This window comes from Tinamus guttatus, unplaced genomic scaffold (assembly GCF_059628265.1).
Source record: "Tinamus guttatus ecotype Peru unplaced genomic scaffold, ASM5962826v1 Tinamus_guttatus_pri_ptg000249l, whole genome shotgun sequence".
NCBI classification, from domain to species: domain Eukaryota; kingdom Metazoa; phylum Chordata; class Aves; order Tinamiformes; family Tinamidae; genus Tinamus; species Tinamus guttatus.
This window is the reverse complement of record NW_028288783.1, coordinates 1,422,568-1,446,684: the sequence shown is the minus strand read 5'-3', so window position 1 is coordinate 1,446,684 and position 24,117 is coordinate 1,422,568. Positions and strand designations below refer to the sequence as shown.

Genomic DNA, 24,117 nt, shown 5'->3' with positions numbered 1-24,117 from the left:
TTCTGCTTATTAAAATTGCAATTTTAGTTTCCATTAAAAGAGAGAATAAGACAACAGAAGATGGGCTGGCAAGACAAATTATTTCTTAATGTCAGTTGAGCTTGTTTCAAATGAGATAACATATCTACACCAGGTTGGGTTCAACACATTTTTGCCTCCTCAACTCATTTATCTAATTCAGTCATATTGATTATAGCCTCATGGACCTTCAATTTCAGGAAGAATTTCCTAACAAACAACCTACACAACATGCTGATTACTGAACAGTTAATTCTAATTAAGTTGGCTATGGCAAGAGAATTTTGATAAAAGTCCTACAATGTAAATACAGTTTGGTTATCCCGGCCCAACTTCTATATAATAAAAACGCACAGCAGGGTCTCCAGATGAGACATCAGAGTGATAGAGATCTAATTTAAAGAAACAAATGAGAAAATTAAAATCACAAATAATTTATTCTTCCGTTGGAATTGATGGAGTACAGTTTTAAATAGCAATGAAGTACACAGTGGTGGAAAATTGGCACAGAACCTACAAGCATTTCATTCATAATAATGCTCCTCATACCGTATCTCTTCAATCTTTGATGTTTATTTTCTATCAAACAATTTTAAGTAAAAGAAAATTGTTTTTCCCTTTAAAAATGATGAACAAATTGAAAATCCTGTTTTCCAGGTATAAGGTCATACACAGACTATGCACGCTTTTTTAAAAAACAAAAAACAAAAAACAAAAAAAAACAAACAAAAACTATTTAAACATGATTGCAACTGAAAAAGTACAATTTTACTCCAGGGCTATTTTTTAAGTTACATCCTTTATAAAAGTTGCCAGAAATTCTTGTATGCATATATTCCTGCACAATAGAATAGCCATTAATTTATCTGATATATAGTTGCAGGACAGTTTCAAACCCAATTTGTTTACTATGCTACTGATCAAGGTGCTGCGTCTATCTCACACGCAACACTATAAGCAATAATGCAGTTCAAAACAAAATTTGGCATTTACCTCACCAACAGGTTTTAGGTGTGATGTTCTATGACATCCCTTGGTCTCACGTTCACCAGTAAGAAAAACGGACACCACACACAAAATGCCCCCTGTCTAAAGATATTAACTCCCAGTTAGGAAAGTTTAGATAGGTTTTACAGTCTTCTAGACTATTTTGATACATACAAATTATTCAACTAAAGGTTAAAATACACTTAGATAACACAGTCCTGTTCTCGGTAATCTTTTCTGAGTTCTTTGCATATTCAAGCCATGTAAAATTCACACTTGGCATTTTCTGTGTTATTGCAATTATTAGCAGGGATTACAGCGTGCTTGTTGTGAAGCTGTGACAAAACACAGGTAAGAGATATGACCCAAACGTTTACCTTGTTACCCCAAAAATGTTGCAGGAAAATGTCAAACTATATTAGAAACAATTTTTACAAAAAATGCTTCACTCAGAAAAATTGTAAAGCTTAAAAAATTAACCTTTGCACAAGACTATATTATACTGTCCTTAATTACGTTCCCATTTAGATAACTGGGATTCTTATTCTTTGTACATGAACCTATCAGTGATGTGTGAGGCTCTCTGCCTTTTCTCACTGTTATCTTTATTGTACACCATTTCGAGGACTTACACCATCAAGCATTTACCATGCCCCTACCCATTTTAACAGCAGACTTCCTATCCTGCCCAGCGAGTAGTGTACTGCCTTGCATATTCACCATATGAAAAACATAATATACAAAATATTGCTGTTGTAAAAAGTGTGCATTTCCCCTTTCCCCCTACAAAAAAAAATCTGTGGAAAAAATATTAAATTCCCATAACCTTCATAAACATACAAAGCTGTTCGCACCTTTCCGTCTGTAACAGTCTACTTGATATACAGTTCTCAGCTCACTGCAAGTTGTTATGTCACATATTTTCTGTCCAATATTGCCATCTAGAGTAGAGATGTGAAATCAGTTTCTGAAAAACTACAGTCTTTTGCAGTTAACCCATGAAGGCTGCATACTGTCAAACAGCCATTTACCCACAAGGTTTTTCCAAAAACTAGATGGATTGGGAAGTTCTCATCTCAGGAAGATGTCCACAGTGCTGAGGAAACAATATGGCTGCTAATAGATACTGCCTACCGGAATGTGAGTATTTTTTCACTGTTGATAATTTCCGTACTGACCCTAAAAAGGAAAACCAAAATATGGAATTAGACCAATAGATAGCTTTCTTGTATTAAAAGTTGAAATCAAAAGACCAATAAAAGAACTGTGATGTTAAATGGTGTAAACATACGACAGTAAGTGGCAAATTGATTTGAACAGCACGAAGTTTTATCTCACTAAATCTTTTATGTTTTAATGTATACACATTAAAATAATGCCATGGATTTAAAACTAAAATTGTACGTCTTTAAATACAGCGCACACTAGGAAATTTGCAGAGTATCACCAAAAATAAGAGATAGGAATTACTTCCCAGCTAAACATCTAACTATTTTAAAAGACAAGGTCACCTACACTCAAAGAAGTTTAGAAAACTAAACTGCTTTCAGACACACCTAAGACATTCATATATCAAGCATCAAAAAATAGACTGATGCGAGTCACTCAACAATCAAGGCACATTATGCTAAACATTATTAAGTAATCAACTTATCCTACAGGAATCATTTATTCCCCAGATCTGATCCACAGAATTATTCCCCTTGCTCATATCCGCTGCTTGCTTTGACAGAGATATCGGGTGTGATTTACTGAAAAGAAGGGCAGAGATGAAAGCCTCAATGCTACAGACTTACCACGAGCTTTAGTTAGTGTGCCATAAAGTAAACATTCTTCAAAGTGCGTTTGCCTTTTTTTTTTTTTTCTGTCAACATTTCAGGTAAATACCACCACAGTAAGGCAATGCTTTAAATGCCATTTTTATATTGCAATGTCACTTTTTTTTTTCATTGTAATACACTGATCAGTTGGGAAGGAGAGTTTCAGAACAGCTGCCAGATGAGTATTTATGCAGTGCAGTTCCTATGGGACTGGCTAGTATGAAAGAGTGGGAAGGCCTTCCATAATTGAATTTCCCAGTGGAACTCAGGTTGCACAAACTAGAAGACTAGAACGTACCAACAGAGCCACATATTTCTGTCACAAAGGAAACCAGAACTCAGCGAACGGACATTCTTTCACTATGTTTGCCATAAGCAAAGCATTTTTCTATACTTTTTTCTTTCCGTAAGTAAGGTATTAATTCAGTGCTTGACCTAATTGCAGCTCTAACCTGTCACACCAAAAGCCTCTATGTGTTCCTTCTTCACTGTCTTTTTCTAAGTTCTGCAGAAAGGAAGCAAACTACTGTCCTTTGGAAATACAGATAACTGTAACTATTCTCACTTGTAAGAGTAAGTTCTTATTAAAAATTCAACTAACTCTTTACTGACCTACCACATTTTTTTCAAACACTATATCCTATCGTTTGATTGAGGATCTGTCAATTTTAGTAATGCCAAGCAATAGTGTTTACTGCAGCGATGTTTCTGAACTATTTATACTGCTAAAATTAAACGTTCAAGTTTAGTTAAACTTCTACGAGAATAAAACCTCTGCTTCATGCTTTATTGAGAAAACAGTTTTACAGGAGTCCTCTCCCATCACAGTCCTGCAATACAGGGACTTTAGTTGCTCACGTGAGGTACTTCTGCTGCTGGAGAGTAGCATTACTGGATTTGTTTTTGTGGAAAATTAATTCAACAATTCTTAATGCAAGGCAGTAATGAAAATGATCCTACATGAGATTTAGGAGTCTCAACTTTCACAACAGTTACTAAGGTTCAAAAACAGGGTTTGTAGGTCCACACTTTGCTGAACTGCATTCAACTTTACAAACTCAAAAAAGAATGACTAATCATCCCTCCAGAGAAGTATTTCTGAACAAGCCACATGGGAATAAAAGCACAAGAGTTGCGTATACACAGCAGAGAGACTATGCTCTCAAATGCATGAGTTTAAATGCCTGCAACAACTGAAATTACCAAATGAGCATATAAGAACCACAACAAATCAAATGGAGGCATACCTGGTCATATCCGTAAGGTCTCTGCTGTGGTGGCTGTGGTGGCCCAGGCTGCGTGGGCCTGTATCCCCCATACTGCTGGCCCTGCCCTTGTGGATAATTGGGATACTGAGGTCCTGGGCCACTCTGCGAAGGGCCTGGAAGTCACAGAACAAAATTCGGGTAAAGGTGTTATAAAGAAGCAGCGGTAAAGGCATTGCATTTTATAACTGAGAGGGGCTCAAAAACAGCACTACTGTGCATTAAGGTCATCTACCTAAAAACGTGTAACAGATCACTGAAAGCACCTTAGCTGACAGGGCCTGTGCTCCAACTTGTGTACTTACCTCTTATTTATTCATTTATTTATTTTTGCATTACCAATACATATAGTTCCACGCACTAGGTGTAGGCCATAGGGCAGGGAGGACAAGACAAGAAGATACAGCAGGAACCCTGTCACTTCGTAGCATTAAGGAGGTACCCTGTTCCTGCCATACGCTGCTGCTCCAGGTCAAAGCCTTTTAATTCCAGGCACAGCCAAAGAGCAGTTGGGTTTAGCACTTGTACTTTTGAAGAGACTAGCAGTGCTGCACAGCCTAGCAGCCCATTCTCACACCACGGCAGGCAATCATAAACAGGGAGACAGGCTGCTGAATAAAATGTGAGATGTGACAACCAGGAAATGCTATTGTGGAGTGAAACAAGATGCCCTCCACTCGCTCCTACTCTGGTAACAGCAACTTTCCAGGAAAAGGGTAGAAAATAACTTTGGCTCCAGCTTTTTTGGTCTGTAAAAGCAAAGAGTTCTCCTGCCTATGCAAACTGTCACCACTTGCAGGGACTTTTTCTTCCAGTCAGCTGACCCCTGGAAGCTGCATGTTGCTACCACAAGGCAGCGCAGACATGCCCCAGACCAAGTGACCTCCACGCGCTGCCAGCCTAGCAGGAGAAGGTGCTGCCTGTGTAACTGGGACCCCGAGCTGACTGCTTGCCTTCTGCAGCACCTCTCCTTCATGAGGGGAGTCAGGAATACCTGCAACTCTCTAGGAAGTGCTTTCTGAGCAAAGCAATTTTTTCAGGAAAAAAATGGGTATGTCTTAGCTATACTGTAATTCAGTGCTGCAGTTACAGCTACTGGCACTGAACATTAAGACAACATAGGCTGATAACTTTTGATAAATTTTGAATCTATGAGAGATTTAGAAAGATGGCCTGGAACGAAAAAGCTCCACAGGCTATTGCCTTTCTTCTCAGGCCTCAAATCCCCTTGAACTACAGAGTTTCACCTTTCTGCAGTGGGACAAAACTTAGAAGATTGATAATAAGGCCGGGAAGCAGATTTATTCTTTATTCTTTTATTTTATTTTTATTTCTATTTTTAACCAATTAAATCCTAAATCAAGCAAGGATACTGCATCCTAAAAAGTGCTGTGCTCATCTGACAAATAAAACTTGGGTTCATTTATTCACAGGAATTCTTTATAGTGATTCTTCATAGTAAAATTATAAATGGTCACTAAGAGATTTTGTAAAACAGATTTCGTATTTATTTACTTGGGATCTTAATACCTATTTTTGCTTAAAAAAAGGAAATTGAGAACAAGCTATCTAGGTATACAGATTTTGGCAACTCCAGTGGATTTCCTGATCCCTTTCCTCTATGATCTCTTAATCAGAGTAAGTCAGATTTATTTCATAGAATCATTATGGTTGAAAAAGACCTTGAATATCATCAAGTCCAACCGTAAACCCTTCAACACCATGCGCACTAAACCATGTCCCTAAGTGCCTCATCTAAGGCAGACACAATCACACTTCTTAGTGTGATTTTGTTTTTAATTGGCCCTTTCTATTTGGAGAACTGATTTTGTGTTGGCTAAATTACAGACTTTTATTTGTTTACAACATTTAGAATACTGGGCTGGATGGACCTTCATGCTGTTCTTGTGTTAAACTTAGTGGAATATAAGTGAACATTATTTGAACTACTAATTCACCCATACCCTCAACAAGTTTGTCAAATCTCAGTGGATCCTTTTAAAGCTTAACTCTATCTCAACATAATGAGACTTGATGTGAAACTAGTATTTATCTAGATGGCAAACAAACATGGTATGTACTTCCTTGCATAACCACAACCAGGAATTCTTACTATTTAAACCTGCAACTAAACTAAATTTTAAATTATATGGAACTGTATTTCAGAGATTTCTTTCTAAAGGCTGCTGCTTCTACAATAAATATGTACAATATTAAAGCAAGGAAAACTTAAAGTCAGTGTTTTCACTATGACCTTCTGTCTGTCCCCCCCCCCCCTTTTTTTTTTTTTTTTTTTTTTTTTTTAAGTGATATCCCAACAAACATATACAAGTACTGTAAGCTTCCTGTTAGGAATAATGTCCTCGAATCCAAGAATGGGATCATCTTATGTGGCAAAAGATTTCTTTTGTGTCATGTGCGACAACAGCTTTAGGAAGTTTTCACTACCAGGGCAATACTTTAAGACAAATACTTCCCAAAGCTGCATTGACGATGCTGCCTAGTGAATTTCTTCATTGATCAGTGCAAGAATTTAAAGATGATTCATAAAGACTCTATGAAACTTTACACTAGTTTATAGGAGTTGCAATTCTGAACAACAAAATCAGAGACAAAGATGTGAGAACAACTTTTTGCCATCTTCGTGCCCTCCTAATTCTATGTTCAGCTACAGATAAAACAGCAGAGTCTCTCAGAATCTTTTTAAATTACAGATTCCTGTGTAAAAAATGTCTAGAAGTTCCCCAGTTTGCCATGCTATCAACCTGTAATAAACCAACCAGACCCACTTCCCAACGGATGCCATCTTCTGCTCCTTCTCGTTCTGGCCCACTGAGATGGAAGGTATAGAGCTCTTTGGCAAAGATGGATTTTCTACCCAGTAAAACTGCGGTGGAAAAACGTATGAGGATCTCACTCAGTCTTTCCCATGATTATTGTCTGTGTGTCTTCAGGTTCTTACCATAACCCTGCTGTTGTCCTGGGTAGCCTTGTTGGCCTGGATATTGCTGCTGTTGTGGTGGATAACCCTGCTGTTGCGGTGGTCCTTGATATGCATCTTGCTGCTGACCATATTGGGAGTTTCCTGTAATATGATTGCAAGAAAGAAAGAAAGAAAAGAAAATTAAAGATATTTACTTTATTATTTTTTCCTTCTAAGATGCACAGCCAACAACACAAGAACGAATGAAAATGCAATACTGATTTCAAAAACTGAACGAAACAAAGAAAACTCAAACCAAACAGAAGGAATTCGGCCAAACAAACTGCAGTTAAAGCCAATTTTGCAAAGTTGAACTGCAGCATTTTCAGCATCTCTGCCAAACGAGCATTACATTTACTGGACCATCACAGTCATAAGATCATGACTATGCTAAATAAAATAAAAAAGACAAAGTTAAGGACAGCTACAAGAGCACAGACTAGCTACACAAGATCAGCAAGCTGTTTCCTAACGGCACTATAATTATACAAAATATATACACACACAAAAAGAAAATATGCAACTGAACCAACAAATTTATGTTTAAACAAAAATTTCCATTGAGGGGAAAAAAAAATCTCTATAGTGTTTTAGTCATTTTATTGTTGTTAGACATGGCAAATTATGGTTATACGTTTTAGGTGTTTGCAAGAAATTATTCTGAATGCTTCCAAGTTCCCTGCAATTTTCAAGACAGCCAGCAACTAGTATTCTACAAGAGCTTTGCATGGGTATCAGGTGTGTTGTGCAAGAATTTCTGTTCCCGCTGCAGGTGAGGGAGGAAAGGGGATGTATGTGCGTATGTGTGTGAAGGTATATAGATACCTCCTTCGTAGTAATGTTGTGAGGAATCCTCATAAGGCCTATCGTAGCCTTGTTCAGGATACGACGGTTGCTGATAACCGTAATCATTATGACCTACATCAATTCGACAAGAGACAGGAAGAAACGTTAATGGCCTCTGAGTGAAAACCCTAAAAATATTTAATCTTTCAGAAAAATGAAAAAAAAAATCAACTGGAAATACATGAAAAAGATTTTTCAATTGTACTAGCCAAAGATTTATTCATATGATTTCCTTTAGTACTGAATTAACATGTGACAGGAAAAAAAAAAGCTTAATGCAGTAGTTTTAGCTACATCACAGCAAGGGATGGTCTTAACCTTCTGGTAATCCTTGTTGGGGCGGGGGGGTGGAAGTACTTTATCTTTCACTCAAAAAAAAATGAAAGCATTTAGGCCTTTCACATGTAAATAACCTGAATTAAATTAGAATGAACAAAGAAAGCAATTATCATACTTCAACTAATACCTGTTCTGCTGATCTCCAGTTCAAAACCATATGCTAAAAGTAGTGTGAAATACAGCAAATAAAGCTCAAAAGGGGTTTTGAACAAATCTATATTAAATTTTTCTCTGAAACAAGAGGAAAAAAAAATTCAATGTTGACTTTTCCCTACAAACAGAATTCCTAGAAGCTGTAAGAAAACTCCTCCCATTTTACATTCCAGTCACAAGGAAAATCATTACAAGAGAACTTTCCTTTCCAGAGACTACAGACACCTCCGAAAAAGCAACCAATACCTGAAGTAAGCGCCCTTCCTGTTGGCCGTTTTAAGATAAATACATTTGCAGATAACCAAAACATATCATAGTGCTAACTTGATCACGAAAACAATATGAAATTTTGTTAAAATCTGGGATAAATTTACACTGGGTAGCCAAAATAAGAAGAAAATAGATCTAAAAGGTCCTTACAATTAGTTCTGCAACTGTATCATACTTCATTGACTGAATCTAATATAAATACATAACCATTAACATAAGTTTCATAATATATTCCTTTTACATTCTGTGTAACAGTAATAATGAGACAGTTATAGAGAATATATCTTTACAAGGAATAAGTCTTAGCAAATTCATCTGAGCTGCCACAGAGCTGTCAATGATAATGTCCAATTTCCCCTACTGCAGTAAATTACCTGTAAGCATTTAAAGGTCACGTGCATGACATAAGAGTCCCAAAATGAAAGCTCAATAATAAGTGAAGGCAACCTGTAAAACCTTTGCATGTATGTATCCAAAAATAGCATGTGTAAGCTTATATGCAGGATCTTTAGATATGGTCCTGAGTGTCTTAACAATTGTGTCCTTCTTGTGTCCTTCTGTTTGCAACGAGATATTTTAGCAAGTGTACAGCTTTGCATATATTTTTAAATCATTATTCTCTACCACTTTTCTTGAATTTCCTAGGATACCATTAAGCTGCAGAGAGAGTTATCACAGTAGCCAAGAGTCTGTGCTCAGACTGAAAAGAAGTAACTGCAACTCTCCCAACTTGTAACACAATCCAGGAGCCTTCAGGACTCCAAAGCAGCAGAAGAATCCTTTTGTGCGATTCAAAGTCAAGGTCTTTTCTTGAAAGCTCCGGGGGACTTTTAAATGGGATTCACAATTAATAGCTCCTCAGGGCAGGGACTAATTTATGCCTTTGCAAAACATTAATTAAGCTAAAGGTCCATAACGTATCAATAGTAAGACATTTTTGAGACTTATATTAAAACTAAAAGCTAAGTAAAAAAAAATAAAAACAGAAAAACACCCACATGCCTTTAGCAAGTTTTCCCATGCCCGCCCCCCTCTTATTTATTATAGTTATGACTATTTTAATTCAGCACAATTATACTAGATATAATAATGAACCCCTCATACTTCTAGACAAACCAATTACAGAATCTTCATTTTGAAATACTGATACTGATGATATAGTAACAAGTGAAGGTATTACAAATGACATACTTTAAGTTGTAACGTTAACTAATCATAACAACTTAAGCTCTAGTAACAATTCCGAATTGGGAAGTTTCTGCAAATGCAAGGTATGATACTCAAATCACTATTCTTGCCCCGTTTCCTAATTATGGGCAATGTAATGTCTACATTAATATTGGGCAGGTATAGAAAATGGGAAAGTTAACATTTATGAGAGATTACCATCAGGGTAATATTGCTGGTTCATGCCTTCTGGAGGACCTTGTCCACCATGACTGTATTGGTCCCCATAATAGTCTTCCTGGCCTGAGTACTGCTGTGGTGGGCCTGAAAAACCACAACCAGTCAATACGTAAATAACTTGTTTTCTCTATTATAAAGGTTTCTAATTTCTGATTTCAGTATGAGAAATATTTCTCAAATGTACTCCCCACCCATATTGTTGCATTTCAGACAACATATGTAATCTGGTTTACTTAAAATACACACTCACACCCACACAGATAAACACAAAGTCCTCTGGTCGCACTTGATCTGAGCACACTGATATCATACTTAATTTCTGAGCTTATTTTATGAACTTGTATGTAAAAACACTAGGCAAAAATAAGATTACTCCCCTTCTAAAAGGTCTGCAAAGACAAAAAAAAGCAAGATTGTGCAATATTTTGTCCCCCGCGCCCCCCCCCCCTTTTTTTTTTTAAAAAAAAGAGCTAATTCAGAACCAGGAAGGTACTCTGTTCCTTTTCTATATCTATCAGTCATTTTCACATAGAAACAGATTTCTGCATCAGCATATTTGAGATGCATTCTTTGAGATCCTTTCTGTGAGAAAGAACTCAAAAGAGAAGAAATATTTGTCTTCCAAGTTTCACAGCAATATCAGGAATTTGTTGCTGCAAGATCCAGCCCTAAGAGGATTACAGAAAATTATCCTAATGACAGATAGGTAACAGAAGTCCATACAGTTTGCAACTGTGACTCAAAATAACTTGATCCAGATTTAATGTAAGCAAGAAAGTGATTTAAAACAATTTTGCAGGTGGTTATTCAAAACTGATATCAAGACACTTCTTACCTTGCTGCGGTGGCCTGTATGGAGGGATCTGTCTCTGACCCATCATGTGATTTCCTTGGTTAACTTGACCCATCATTCCTATGGGTGGCTGCTGTCCCTGGTAGTGCTGGCCACCTGCTTGTGGCATATTATATTGTTGCGAGGGAGGCTGCTGGTGCATCATTGGACCTGTAAAAACACAGTGAATATGTCTTCTGTAACACATGACCCACGATTAAATCATTCTCCCAGGCTCCTAGGAACACACCCTCTGCCCTCTGCCCACCACAGAATAGCCCCAAGTAGCCCGTAACAAAACGATCAACTTTCCTATCAACTTGCAAAAAGACAAGGAATTGGAAAGAACAAGTGTCATCAATGTTTTACTAACCAAGACAAACAGGGGAAGTCTGAAGCTGAAGAAAGGCAATCTTTAGTATTGAAAAGCAGTAACAGAGCCGCTATCAACATCATACAGCAGTGAAAATTACAACTGAGCCATCTGAACATATCTGATTGCACATCAGGTTAGTACAGCTTTCTAACAAAGAACAGCTTCCTCCCTTCCTCTGTAGGAACACTTCAGAAGAGTTATTCAGAGTAATACAAAAATGAAACCGACAGTTGGGAGGTGGAGCCCAACTTTTTAAACAATATTTTAAATAAGTTTTTGCTAGCTAACTGATGCCTATTTTACACTTCCTAATGCCAAAACCCTAAGTTTTTTGCAAAGAAGCTAAGCAGTAATCAATTTTGCAGAGAGGAGAGAGAGGAGAAAAAAAAAAAAAAAAAAAGAAAAAGGTGAATCAAAGTACCAAACTAGCTGTTCCTTGTCCCTGTACCAAGAAATAAAGGAAGGTGTCACTTATTTCTTCTACTGAAAACTCCCTTTTGCTATTGCTGCTTTTAAATTTTTGTTTAAATAACTGACTGCTGGAGCACAAGAAGAAAGCACTATGTAGAAAATCCAGTAGTGGAAAATTAGCTGATACAGTCAATACAGACAACGGACTTATACAGGGAAAGGAATACTTAGCCACTTAGGTCTTGCCTATATGGGGTTACTGAAGAAATTTAAGCCAAATTAATTAACGGTATGAATTCAAAGTCTGTTAGTTAAATCCCATTAAACCCCTGTGTGAAATCTCTCAGTGAGAACTAAAATGGCCTTAGTTCCGTTAAGCTTAATTTTCCTCTGAAGATACATATTGGCTACTCTAAAAGATGATCTAGTCTTGCTCCCAATTGTCCGCACAACAATTTCTGTGTTCTGATTTTAAAGTAAATAAATGGTTTAAAGTGGAATACTGCAATTATTTTTCAGTTAACTACAGTATATTTCATTTTTTGATCTCTGGGCAAGTAAGTAATTCAGATCATTTCATTTCACCACTTTTTTGTTTAGAAGTACTGAGAAAGATTAATCAGCTTTGAAAGAAACCAAAAACTTGTTGCCGTAATGTTCCTAGATCTCAAGAAAGCTTGTTAATTAACAATATTAATATTAGTCACAATACAATATGATAAAATGTGTTGGGTCCCCATGGTGCAATGTAGAGGTTTTCTGTTTGCTTTTTAAATTAGAATTTCATTACCGCTTTGTAGAGTCACAATGAGAATTCACTACCCTGTATCACTGTGCATCGTGTTAATAACAGAGTGCCTGGCTTATTTCCAGCTTGTTCACATCTCCCTCTTATCAAATAGATACCTAAAAGAAGCATCATGGTCTCTTAACATCTCACACAATAGAATCATTTTATGCAGTGGCTTGAGGGGTGAAGAAACTTTAAAATTTTCTTTTGAAATACTAACCTACAGTAAGGTTACATTTATTCACTATATTACCACCTAGTATGACAAAGAACTGTAACTAACAACCCCCCTTCACAAAACCGTAGTCAAAAACTGTTACTCTTTCATGATCTAAGAGTTTCTAATATTTATGGCATGCATTTTTGAGCCTAGTTAAAATAAGGATTTTGAAGCTTCGATGAGATCACACCATATTCAAAGAAGCGACGATCTCTTCCAGACTTGGACATAAGATGTCACATAGAAAAGCTTCAAAAAAGGACAGAAGCAAATACTCCTTGCTTTCACAACTTTCTTTAGAAACAGTCAATTTTTGGCAAATTTCTGGAGCTACTTATTGCAAATGGGACAGACTATCCGATTGGCACTGAGCCCATAAGAAGCCCAAGAAAATATCATGCAGTGCTATTACTGTAAATATGCAGGTACAGACACGGATTATGGTCAAGCAACTCGAGTAACTTTGGCACAACAAACCCAGATAGACTTTGTTAAGGGCCTCTGGGTATTAAGGAGTGGGGCTTCACATGTCCATATATTGTGAGCATTCTTGGGATAAGGAAAATGATTTTTAGCATTAGTATTGTAGGTCCTGAGAGAAGTGCAGTACCTTCGGTAGGCATTAAATGGAAAAATGCCCTGTTAAACCCAAACTGGTCTTGCAGAGTAAGCAAACACGTGGGAAAAAAAGTCAATCAATAGATGAAAACTGAACTATGGTTCACTGATCAATTTCCTTTAATTAAAAATAGTCTCTGTTTGTTCCATTATCAGGAACACACAGAATTCTTAGCAGCTACTCAGTTCAAAGGGAAGCTGTAGAAGACTACAGCTACTAAATAAAATCTCCCTCCTCCAGAGCATCTCATACAAAGGACTAGCATAAGGAATATAAGGATGTACAGATATTAGTACTACAATATCTCCTAAATCCAATAATCTGTAGTAATTTAAGAAGAGAGCAGAAAAACAGAAATGAAAACTAGAAGAGGGCCCCAGAGCAACGCGACAACTTGAGACCACACGTACGCTGAGGCTGAATGAGCTGCAGAAAACCACAGGTGCTTAAAACAGCTCCTTAACCACGTCCCTTCTACTGAAATTCAGATACTGGTGACAAGCACTGTTAGTGGACAAAAATAACTGTCAAAACTTCCAAAAAGCAGGGGAACAAGGAAGCTGCTGGTATCACTGCTTTCCTGGTGGAAGAAGCCAGTCTAACTGAGCAGCAATAGTACAAGCTGTTGTTTCTTCTTGAACTATATAGTGACTTTGTTGCTAAAAACGGATGATCGGGGCCTGGAACATCTGTCCTATGAGGAGAGACTGAGGGAGCTGGGCCTGTTCAGCCTGGAGAAGAGAAGGCTGAGAGGGGATCTGATCAGTGTCTATAAGTACCTCAAGGGAGGCAGTGAGGAGGATGGTGCTGGCCTCTTTTCACTGGTGGCCACCGACAGAACTAAAGGTAAACTAAAGTTTGTGGCCACAGTTGAAACACCAAAAGTTCCACAGGAACTTAAGGAAATTTTTTTTTTAACAGGGAGGGTGACAGAGCACTGGAACAGGTTGCCCAGAGAGGTTGTGGAGTCTCCTTCTCGGGGGATCTTCCAAACCTGCTTCGACGCAGTCCTGTGCCACGTGCTCTAGGTGACCCTGCGTGTGCAATGGGGTCGGACCAGATGACCTCTAGAGGTCCCTTCCAACCTTAAGCATTCTGTGATTCTATGATCTTATATTGTACATGCATGCTGGTCAAGCAGCCAGATACCCATATTTAGATTATCAGCGAAATGCTGCAGTAGATATACTAAATCTCACTTTTGTGTGCATTGTTATACAATCACAAAAGGCATGCCTAGAAATTTGGTGGCCATCAGAAAAATTTTTCTTTTGTTTTTCAGGGTTAAAAAAATCATCATAGAAAATACTTGCTTTTAGACATATTCGATGATAATTCCTGGAAAACCTATTTTAGGAACTCTAGCATATGGTAAATTTAATATTTAATTTTCTCAGGATTCATGACAAAAAGCTAGAAATTCCACTAGAGTCCAGATACCCTAGTTAAATTGACCTAAGGGCCGATTTTAAAAATTTCTCAAAAGACATAAAATTTTCAAGATTAAAAAGTCTTCTGGCACTCCTAATGCAGTATTTAGATTGCAAACTAAAAGTAGTAGAGACCTCTTCACATTTTACCTTCTTCTACACAATGTCTCAATCTCAAATTGAATTTGAGGTTTATATGCCTAACCATCCCAGATTTCCCTTAAAAAAAAACAGAAAGAAAAAAAAAAAAAACACATTTTACACTAGAGAAGAGAGATTTATTTCTTTATCAAGAACAATTACTATGACATTTGTTTCTGTCTTTGTTTTCTCAACACAGGAGGACTGTAGCACTTCAGAATTTGAAGACAATTTTATTTCCTTTTAATAGGTTTGATGTCCAAAATACTGGGCTTAACTCTATTGAGTCTGCTGTGCTTCATGCATGACACAGCTACTGTAAGCAGGTGAGATAATTCAACTTAACAGCTTCTCCTCATAGGGGAATGAACAGATAGCAAGGTATCCACAATGGGTCATCAACCCAGTAAATTATTTTATCCCAAACTGGCACAGTCTGAGTAGGTTTACTTTTTGAATAACATAGGGTGTTCCTTTCTATTCCTTTAGATGGACAATAAAAGGAGCTAAGGAATTCCTCTCCTGTCTCGTGCCTCTGTGATCTCTTTGTATTTGGTTTTGGTTAAAAGGACTCTGATATTTAACAGATTAAGTTCATATAAATGAAACTGTCATTAAAGTCTCAACATCACATTCCCGAAATGCTCTTTTGCAAATGACCAAGCCAACACGACACCTAAATATACAGTTCAGCTGTTAAGTGAACTAACTCATCCTACCCTCTAGCCTTTCCCAGAAGCAACATCCCATGGCCATTTAAGACAGGAGACTTTGGCAAGAAAAGCAACTCTAGCAAAATGATTGAAAAAGTATGATTTCCAACACGGTTAATTTATTACTTCCTTGGTCCCCATTTTCAAAGCATTTGAATTCTATAGATGCATTTGCATTCTATAAATGCAAAAGATCGGTTCAGTACAGGTAAGAGGGATCTTTCATGTAATTTCCTTTTCCAGAAAATTCTGCTCACACTTCTCTAAAAAGCCAAAAAATAACAAGAGTTAAAATAATTCATTCAGCATAATGAAAGTAGCATCCCATACATAGAAAATCCATCCACCTATTAAAATGAGTTTCCACCATATACACTACCTACTGCTATTTCCTATCTTTTCCACAAGAGGGGCAAATATTCCTTACAGATTCCCCTAAGTGCTAAGGTAGTTTTTTTTAACTAAGAGCCCCCTGTGAAAGCCTTTATGTAAAGAGCTTGTTTAAGTCCAGAACAACTGAAATACTTATTTTAACTGGACTGACAACATAAAATTAATACTGTGAAAATATTGCTTCTCACTGAAGACATTCCTTGGCTAGAATTGTATAAATTAGTAATAAGTATAGACTAGAAAAAGAAACTAAATCTAACAGATAGATTAATAGATTCCGTTGCTGTGTGTTATATTTTTTAATTGTAAGTTCCTTTCTTCTCAACACCATCTGACTTAAAACGTATATACAGTGAGAAGCTTGATAGAGACCACATAGGAAAAGTTATGCCCAAACCACTAAAAAGTTAGATCAAACCTTTCTGTGTCTTATGGCATTTCTTCTATTATACAATAACACGCATTTCCTCAACAAGTCCTGGCTTCATTCAATACACAGCAGATACTCACCGCAAAATTATTCAACACTTTGTTTCATTGCATTCTTCCGTGTGAGGTGCCATGCCTATTCAAACAACACTCTGAAGCCAGAATTACTAATTTACTCAGGGGTTTTCTTATGCTACTCATAACTAAAACGTCCAATCTTCATAATGAACATACTTTCCCAACACCCCTGTGAAATCAGGTGGTATCATCTCACTGTCAGATTAATTCCTCTACAGACATGGACCCCACTCAGGGGAAAGATCAAGGTCAAAAACATCTACCAATTTTTAGCAACCAATTTGAGATGCTAATACCTTATCTTTCAGAATAGCCAGTGTGACACTGAGCTAGTGCTGTAGCTAACAGAGCAGGAGCCCACGTTCTCAATACGGATTACCCTACAAAGCCAAGCAGCCGACCTTGTTAAGGGCTCATAGCCATCTCCTGACACCAGGCTCAAAAATGTTGGTTTCGTTTCTGTGCAGCAGCATACTCTACTGATTAAAAAAAACTTCAAGCCACAATCTGTTCAGTCCCTTTTTGTTTGGTTGTTACCAACCACACCTCTTATCTGCTCACCCTTGTTTCTTCACCTTAGATGAGGAACCTGGAGCATTTGGGTTTGGTGCGTCCATCTGCTCGGCTAGGCTGGCTCTTGGCTCCAGGTCTCTGGCCATCTCTCCCCTGCTGCCTTGGGGTCACAATTCCCAAAGACACCCAAAGGTATTTAAAAACTGACCAAGTTGGGACAGTATTCTCATTGAAACAGCAAATATAATTTTGCTGGCAGAACAGACAAATTTCGAAGTGTTGTTATAAAGCAAGGAGAACCTACACTCCTGCATTCATGTAAGCGCTCTGTGTAATAATGTTTTTGCGTAACATTTAAAATGTGTAATAAATTTTCACCTATTTTCAGCAATATTCATTTTTTTTAAATACGCTTCTGTGAAAATGCCACAAAAAAGTATAAAACAGACATTTGACATGGAAAAATCTCAGCCTAGTGGATCCAAATTTGGTAAAATGAGAAGGACTCCTGATGCGAAAGCTTACTGTGACCTTAAGTCAATGCTCAAGTCAATGCCAGCAACTCCAATGACATAAATGTTTAGAAAGAGATTTTGTTCTGTAGCCAAAAATTTGGTCTAGAATACTGTCTAAAAATACTGCTTTATCCGTTATTCCCCAAAGATACTGCAATACTATTATTTGTTCAGAACAGAACCCTCTTAAGTGCTTTTCTCCCTAATTTCCAAATTTCAAGTTTGAAAAGAGTACTGAAAATAAAGCCAGGGAGTATTACCAGAAAGAGTAAAGAACTATTTTTGAGATGGGAGAATCACTAGTCCTAAATTGTAAGCCAATCATACAAAGCTGTTTTCTGTAGAGCAATCAAGTGGATGGCTTCCTCATACAAACTACTGCATATTTACTGCTGACTCTCTGCAACTAGCAACTTCAACCCAACACGCACAGGACTTTTCTAAAGCGTCTTACAAATTTTATAAAATTATTCCATGATGTACTGCTCAGGATAGATATATACGAATGTGGAGAGACAGATAAAAATATTCCCAGTTGTGATGATTCTCTGCTACGTGCCCACTTTTTCTTTCCTTTACCGTCATATTTCAAGAATGATGCCATTAACAACGCGAATGTGTGAGACTCAGAATTCCTGCTCTCACTATCAGTAAGAAAACTGCAGAAACGCCAGGCTTCCTGACTTATTTTGGATCTCACATTACCTTACTCTTTAGTCTGTTATAAAACTCTAACTGATCTAATAAAGCATCCCTCACGAACAACTGACATCTATGCAACAAAACAGAGCTTTTGCCTCCAGTGAGGATATGTTGTGATAATAAGAACCCATGCCACTAGAATGCTATTTTTATAAGGACCACAAAAGGAGTCTTAAAGAAGGAAACTATTTTCTCCTACAGTAGAAAGGAAGAAAATGCTCAACTCCAGTCATATCCTTCAACTAATCTGTCTTTAACAAGAATTCATACAGACTGAATAAAAATGCTTACTATAAAAAGGCACAAGTATTACGAAAAAAAAATCTACAGCATGTCTTCCAGTGGGTGGCATGTTTGGATCCAGTATAGTAATAGACTTAACAAGCAAGCTGAAAATACTGCTTGCTGGCTTATAAAGCACATCTATGAGAATAAGTAGTATAGATACAATTTAATAATTTGGCCTGTTGTGACTCTAATGCAATATTTTAATACTGCAACGTCCTTGCACTTCAAAAAGGACCACACTGTCAACAGGATACATCATCTGTTTATGCAATGCAAATGCCCAAGATTGAAAATTAGTTTTGCATTTTACTATATGCACAAGGACATCTCCTAAAAACAGTAGGGAGTAACAGGTTTTTTTCCTGGAACAGACTTTTATTTCTTAAGATTAAAAGACATCCTGAGCTAAAACAGCATGCCGCAAAGAACTAAGACTAATTAGGCATAAAAATCTGAGGGCTACCTGGCTTTAATTTTCTGATATACCCAAGAGACTGAAGAGTAGAGAGCAATATTTTATCAATTTGCACAACAGTAATACTTACAAATGTAAAATCTGAGAAAAATAAACAGCTGCTCAAATTTACAACCCATGAAAACAGGTCCAATTCCAGATTTTCATGCAATATCTGAAAACACTTCAGTGACTGCAAACACAGTGACACATAGGAGGATGGAGATGTACAATTTTAAAAACACAAGGCAAATACATTTCAGAGAAAAAAAAAAAAAAAAGGGAAAAAAGACGACCTTTCAAAAGCATGTCCCTATGTGAAACGTGTTTCATTTTTATAGAAGGTAGCAAGCGCTTCACTGACCTTGGTTTGGCTGCATGTTCATGTTCGGCCTGGGGCCATAGTTGCCCATTTGCTGCCCCTGGCTCATGGTCATCTGAGACTGCACTGGCACGCTCTGTGAGGAGGGCACCGAGTGGCTGTAGCCACCCATGGAGCCGTGGCTGCTGGAAGGCATGTTCATGGAGCTGTTTGTCATGTTGAGCTGGTTTGGCCCAGGCCCTTGCATAGGCATATGGTTAGGTCCTTGGGAGAAAATAAAGGAAAGAGGGTGGGGGAACAGTGTTACATTATGCATCATAAACCAAGTAATTATAGTCACTTTGAGTCGTGAAACTTGATAAAGTCATCAAATACACTTATTTTAAAATAAAGCTAGAACACAAAGTATTTGCTAGTAATTTTCTGACCCAGGTAAGCACTAAAATCACAGAATCACAAAATGGCTGAGGTTGGAAGGGACCTCTAGAGATCATCCAGTCCAATCTCTCTGCTCAAGCAGGGACATCTAGAGCACGTGGCACAGGAAATAAAGTTACAAAATGTCAAAGGTCGGTTCTACTCCGAAATAAATTCTCTTGTAGGGCAGCTGAAGCTGTTAAAACAAAACTCTACATTTAAGATCCATCTTATACCTGTGTCATACAAGCAGCTAGCCTTTTTAATACTTGCTTAACATACCCCAAATTCCAACTTGAACTCCACTTGAAGAGAGTACAGCAGCCTCGGTAGTTTAAAAAAATCCACCTAGAACATTTTTGTGTATTTGAACTAAAGTACAATTATTTTTTCAAAGGTCTGGTAGTATTAACATTGATATGGTGTAAGTACATAGAGAACAGACATGGCTAAAGGCATATCTAATGATGTTTGACCATCAAATCCATAGCTAGCATTTTTTGAGTGTATTTAATGATTACTGATGTGGTAGGGGATGACCAAAAGGACAGCCAAATAGCAATGGATATTTTACAAAGCACAAACTTTACAAGCTTGCCAGCGTGCTGTCTGAGCAGTTTAGCCATTACTTCAGCCAGGAGAAGCAAGCAGTGAGTAAAATCAGTAAGATTAAAGTATCTGTCTCACACACACACACACACACTAGTTAAAAGCAAGGATTATGCATATGATGAACACCATACGAAGAATTTATGAAGTTATGAACAACTAGAGTATGTGACAGAGTAGGTCAAGTGTAAACCAGGCATGTTGATAAATAGAGTCTGCACCCTCATGGCTAAAAGCATCACATTTTTCTAGTTACGTAAGATGCAAAGAGCTATGAAATAGAGAAAACTTAGAGGAGGAACCTAAAAGAAGCTATTCCAGTAGAATTTCAGGAGGATAGAGTGACTTGGTTACATATCTCCACATACAGAAAAAGCTATCTGCCTTCTGATGAAAAAGACTTCTGAGTATTGATTTGGCCAAAGAAATAACTGCACCAATCCAGGACAGAATGAAGGCAAAAGCAGGGGTTTAGACTAGAAGAGCTGTACGCAATGGCACAGAGGCAATACCAACTGCTGTGCAAACAAAAAGATGCAGAAGGAAAATATAATGATGGTCAAGGATCACCGCTAATGAAGGCCAACATAAAGAAACAGAGAATATGTTTAAGGAAGCCCCTCTATCCCTTCTCGGGATATTTTGCTGAAATGAACATATAAGCTTATTTCATAGAATCATAGAATGCTTAAGGTTGGAAGGGACCTCTAGAGGTCATCTAGTCCAACCCCCCTGCACACGCAGGGTCACCTAGAGCATGTAGCACAGGACTGCATCCAAGCAGGTTTGGAAGGTCTCCAGAGACAGAGACTCCACAACCTCTCTTGGCAACCTGTTCCAGTGCTCTGTCACCCTCACTGTCAAGAAATTTTTCCTTAAGTTCCTGTGGAACTTTTGGTGCTTTAGTTTGTGGCCATTTCTTCTAGTTCTCTACGTGGTTACTACTGAAAAGAGGCCAGCACCATCCTCCTCACTCCCTCCCTTGAGGTACTTATAGACACTGATCAGGTCCCCTCTCAGCCTTCTCCAGGCTGAACAGGCCCAGCTCCCTCAGTCTCTCCTCATAAGGAGGATGTTCCAGGCCTCTGATCATCCTTGTAGCCCTGAACTGGACTGTCCCCAGCAGTTCCACAACTAGTAGTAGTAGTAGTGCCACTTATCTTACCAAAACAAGCGAAAAGAGATAATAAAGATATCATATGCACAGTTCACTCTTACTGCAGAACAAAAAGCAAAATTAAATTAAGCAGATATTACTTAATTGCACAAAGGCAGATCTATCACAAAAACAGAAAAAAAAAATCTCAGTAAACAGGATTATAATCATGACACAGAACTACAGATATCTATAATGCCTCCTCTCCAAATGAAGAGTGTCTAGAAGAGCAAACAAGGTGGCTTAATTGGGAAATAAATGGGACCATCCGCAGCAGTAACATCTTAAATGTGTTAAGGGAAAGCTAAGGTGCAGTAAGCTCCAGATTGTGGTGCTAAGAAAATACAGGACTGAGAGAACTCCTTTTTCAATAGCTTCCCTAAGAAGGTAAAGGAGGACACAGGATTAGTACTAGAAAGTAATAAAAGAAACAAAATAGGGAAGCAAAAAACGACAGTGCAGAGATCACACATGCATGTTCTGGGAGTTAAAACAAGAAGTTTTTTAGCAAGAATACGGGAGACAAGGACAAGAAAATCCGAGTCTACTGTATGAAGAAAATCCTCCAAAAAAAAAAAAAAAACAGTAAGAGAAAGTTTTATACAACATAATGTTTTTAATCACAAAATTTACCAAAATACTTGGTGATAATATTTTATTTCCATCTCCATGTGAGGGTGACAGAGCCCCAGCCCAGAGAGGTTGTGGAGTCTCCTTCTCTAGAGATCTTCCAAACCTGCCTGGATGCCACCCTGTGCCACGTGCTCTAGGTGTCCCTACTGGAGCAGGGGGGTTGGACTAGAGGACCTCTAGAGGTCCCTTCCAACCTCAACCATTCTGTGAGTCTGTGATTATCCAGGAAGGGCAGGTACCAGTGCTAAAACAGACAGTCTTTTTTTCCACCCACCCCCCCCTCCAGATTAAAGCCATAATCCGCCACAGATTCAACTCCACCAGAGCCTCGAAAGGTCTGTGGCAACTGCCTTCCCTGGCAAGGGCATATTGTTACCTGTCTTCAAAAACCTGCAATTTATTTCTTCCAGGCAGGTCAACTTTTGGTTGTTTTCACAGAATTCTCTTTGTTTACACATTAACGGCTTAGCTCTATTTGAACAGATATTTTAATTTTTGTATCTAGCTTCCATTAAAAAGCAATTAAATATTTTTATACGGTAAGGGTCCTATAAACAGAAAACAAATGCATACACAGAATGAATGATTACAAGTATGTATCTATGAAACACAAAAAGGTGCAAGTACAGCCAACCTACTACACACTTAAAAAAATATTTAGCTATCCCCTTAATAAGGCAATTCTGTTTTCCCTTCTCCAGAGTGTAACTATGGAATGATTTTAGCATGCCTTCCCCATATTAGAGATATCCTCATCTTAAGCTGTTTATCTTTACATCCTCAGAGACAACCTTACACAGAAAAAGGAAGAAAGAGACATTCAAAAAAAGAGAATATGTTGGAAGAAAGGCTAAATTAAAGTTTAGATGGAAACGGTATTTCAACATCTGTCTAGGTGAATACCCGAACAAATCTATTTACCTTTCACATATTTTCATAAGGGCTCTCTTCTTACTCTATCTAATTACAAAATATGTATGTTTAAGCAGTGGCTTTTCTCCCTTGTGATTCTGCAATGAAGTCATTATGCTCACATTGTGACTTAGTAATCCTTCTCCTTGGAAAAGATCATTATAATAACAATAATATGATTACACTAGAAGGTCAAAGAGACTGATCTGCAAGAGGCAATGCTATTCTCCATGGGAGATGATGGATCTTGGATGGATAGGAGACTCCTCAGCCTCTACTTAGGGAGCAGCATGTATCGGTCTTTCCACTTCCTAAAGCAGACCATGACCAAAATGCATAATGAAACTAACTTCTCTAGATCATTTATTATGCTTGTTGCATGGAGTGTCTGCAGCTCTTCCAATCATTTTCTCAGAAAAGTTGCCACTAATATTATCAGGTCCATTTTATTGAGATTTGAAGGGAAATTAGAGACTGCAGCTTTTTTTTTTTTTTTTTTTTTTTAAACTTTCATATTTTAAATTTTGCATAGTGACTTACTATGTTTATTGCTATTGAGATCATCTTTGTGAATTCTGAAAGATTTTTGACAACAGTTTTACTTCTTGGAAGAATCAGTACCTTGAAGAACTTTGGTATGGTAAGTTCCTCCATATACAAAAGTGAGGGAGTCCTAAAAAAAAGAATCCTAGGAACACGATTTTAAGTTCCAAACCAATTCACACGAAGTAGGCAATATGACTTTATGAGGGGAAATGCTGGAAAACAGCCTCTCTATAAAGCAGCAAGCTTTTCCGGGGCTCCCTCCACTCTGCTATGACTACTGAAGGGAACAGTTACTCCAAAGCCAGGCTGGCACAATGTGGAATTTTATCATCTTGCTTCATTGCTTTGTTTCTTTGGACTTTTCAAGCACTTTTATTTTTATTACAAAACAGGCTGGTATAAAAACTGACTTAAAACTTACACCTTGAACAATGATCTGGAGGCCATTTCTTTACAAATCCCTCACCATTTCAACATGTCTCCAATAATAAGAACACAGGAGATTAGCGGAAACGGGATGGCTTTCTGTG

The 24,117-nt window shown here is 37.7% G+C and overlaps 1 protein-coding gene across 2 annotated transcripts in view; it reads right to left on the bottom strand.

The window, feature by feature from the left end:
* Positions 1–935: 935 nt before the first annotated feature.
* SS18 (SS18 subunit of BAF chromatin remodeling complex) overlaps positions 936–24,117 on the bottom strand; it is a 38,507-nt gene continuing 15,325 nt past the window's right edge. Inside the window, exons 5-11 of one of the 2 annotated variants that reach the window (XM_088526672.1) lie at positions 19,357–19,578; positions 10,924–11,091; positions 10,068–10,172; positions 7,899–7,991; positions 7,053–7,175; positions 4,073–4,206; positions 936–2,184 (exon numbers count right to left, since the gene is read on the bottom strand). In XM_088526672.1, coding sequence (XP_088382798.1) covers positions 2,158–2,184; positions 4,073–4,206; positions 7,053–7,175; positions 7,899–7,991; positions 10,068–10,172; positions 10,924–11,091; positions 19,357–19,578 — 872 coding nt within the window. In that variant the 3' untranslated portion in view covers positions 936–2,157. The remainder of the gene's footprint in view (positions 2,185–4,072; positions 4,207–7,052; positions 7,176–7,898; positions 7,992–10,067; positions 10,173–10,923; positions 11,092–19,356; positions 19,579–24,117) is intronic. The other variant, XM_088526673.1, reaches the window with a different exon arrangement.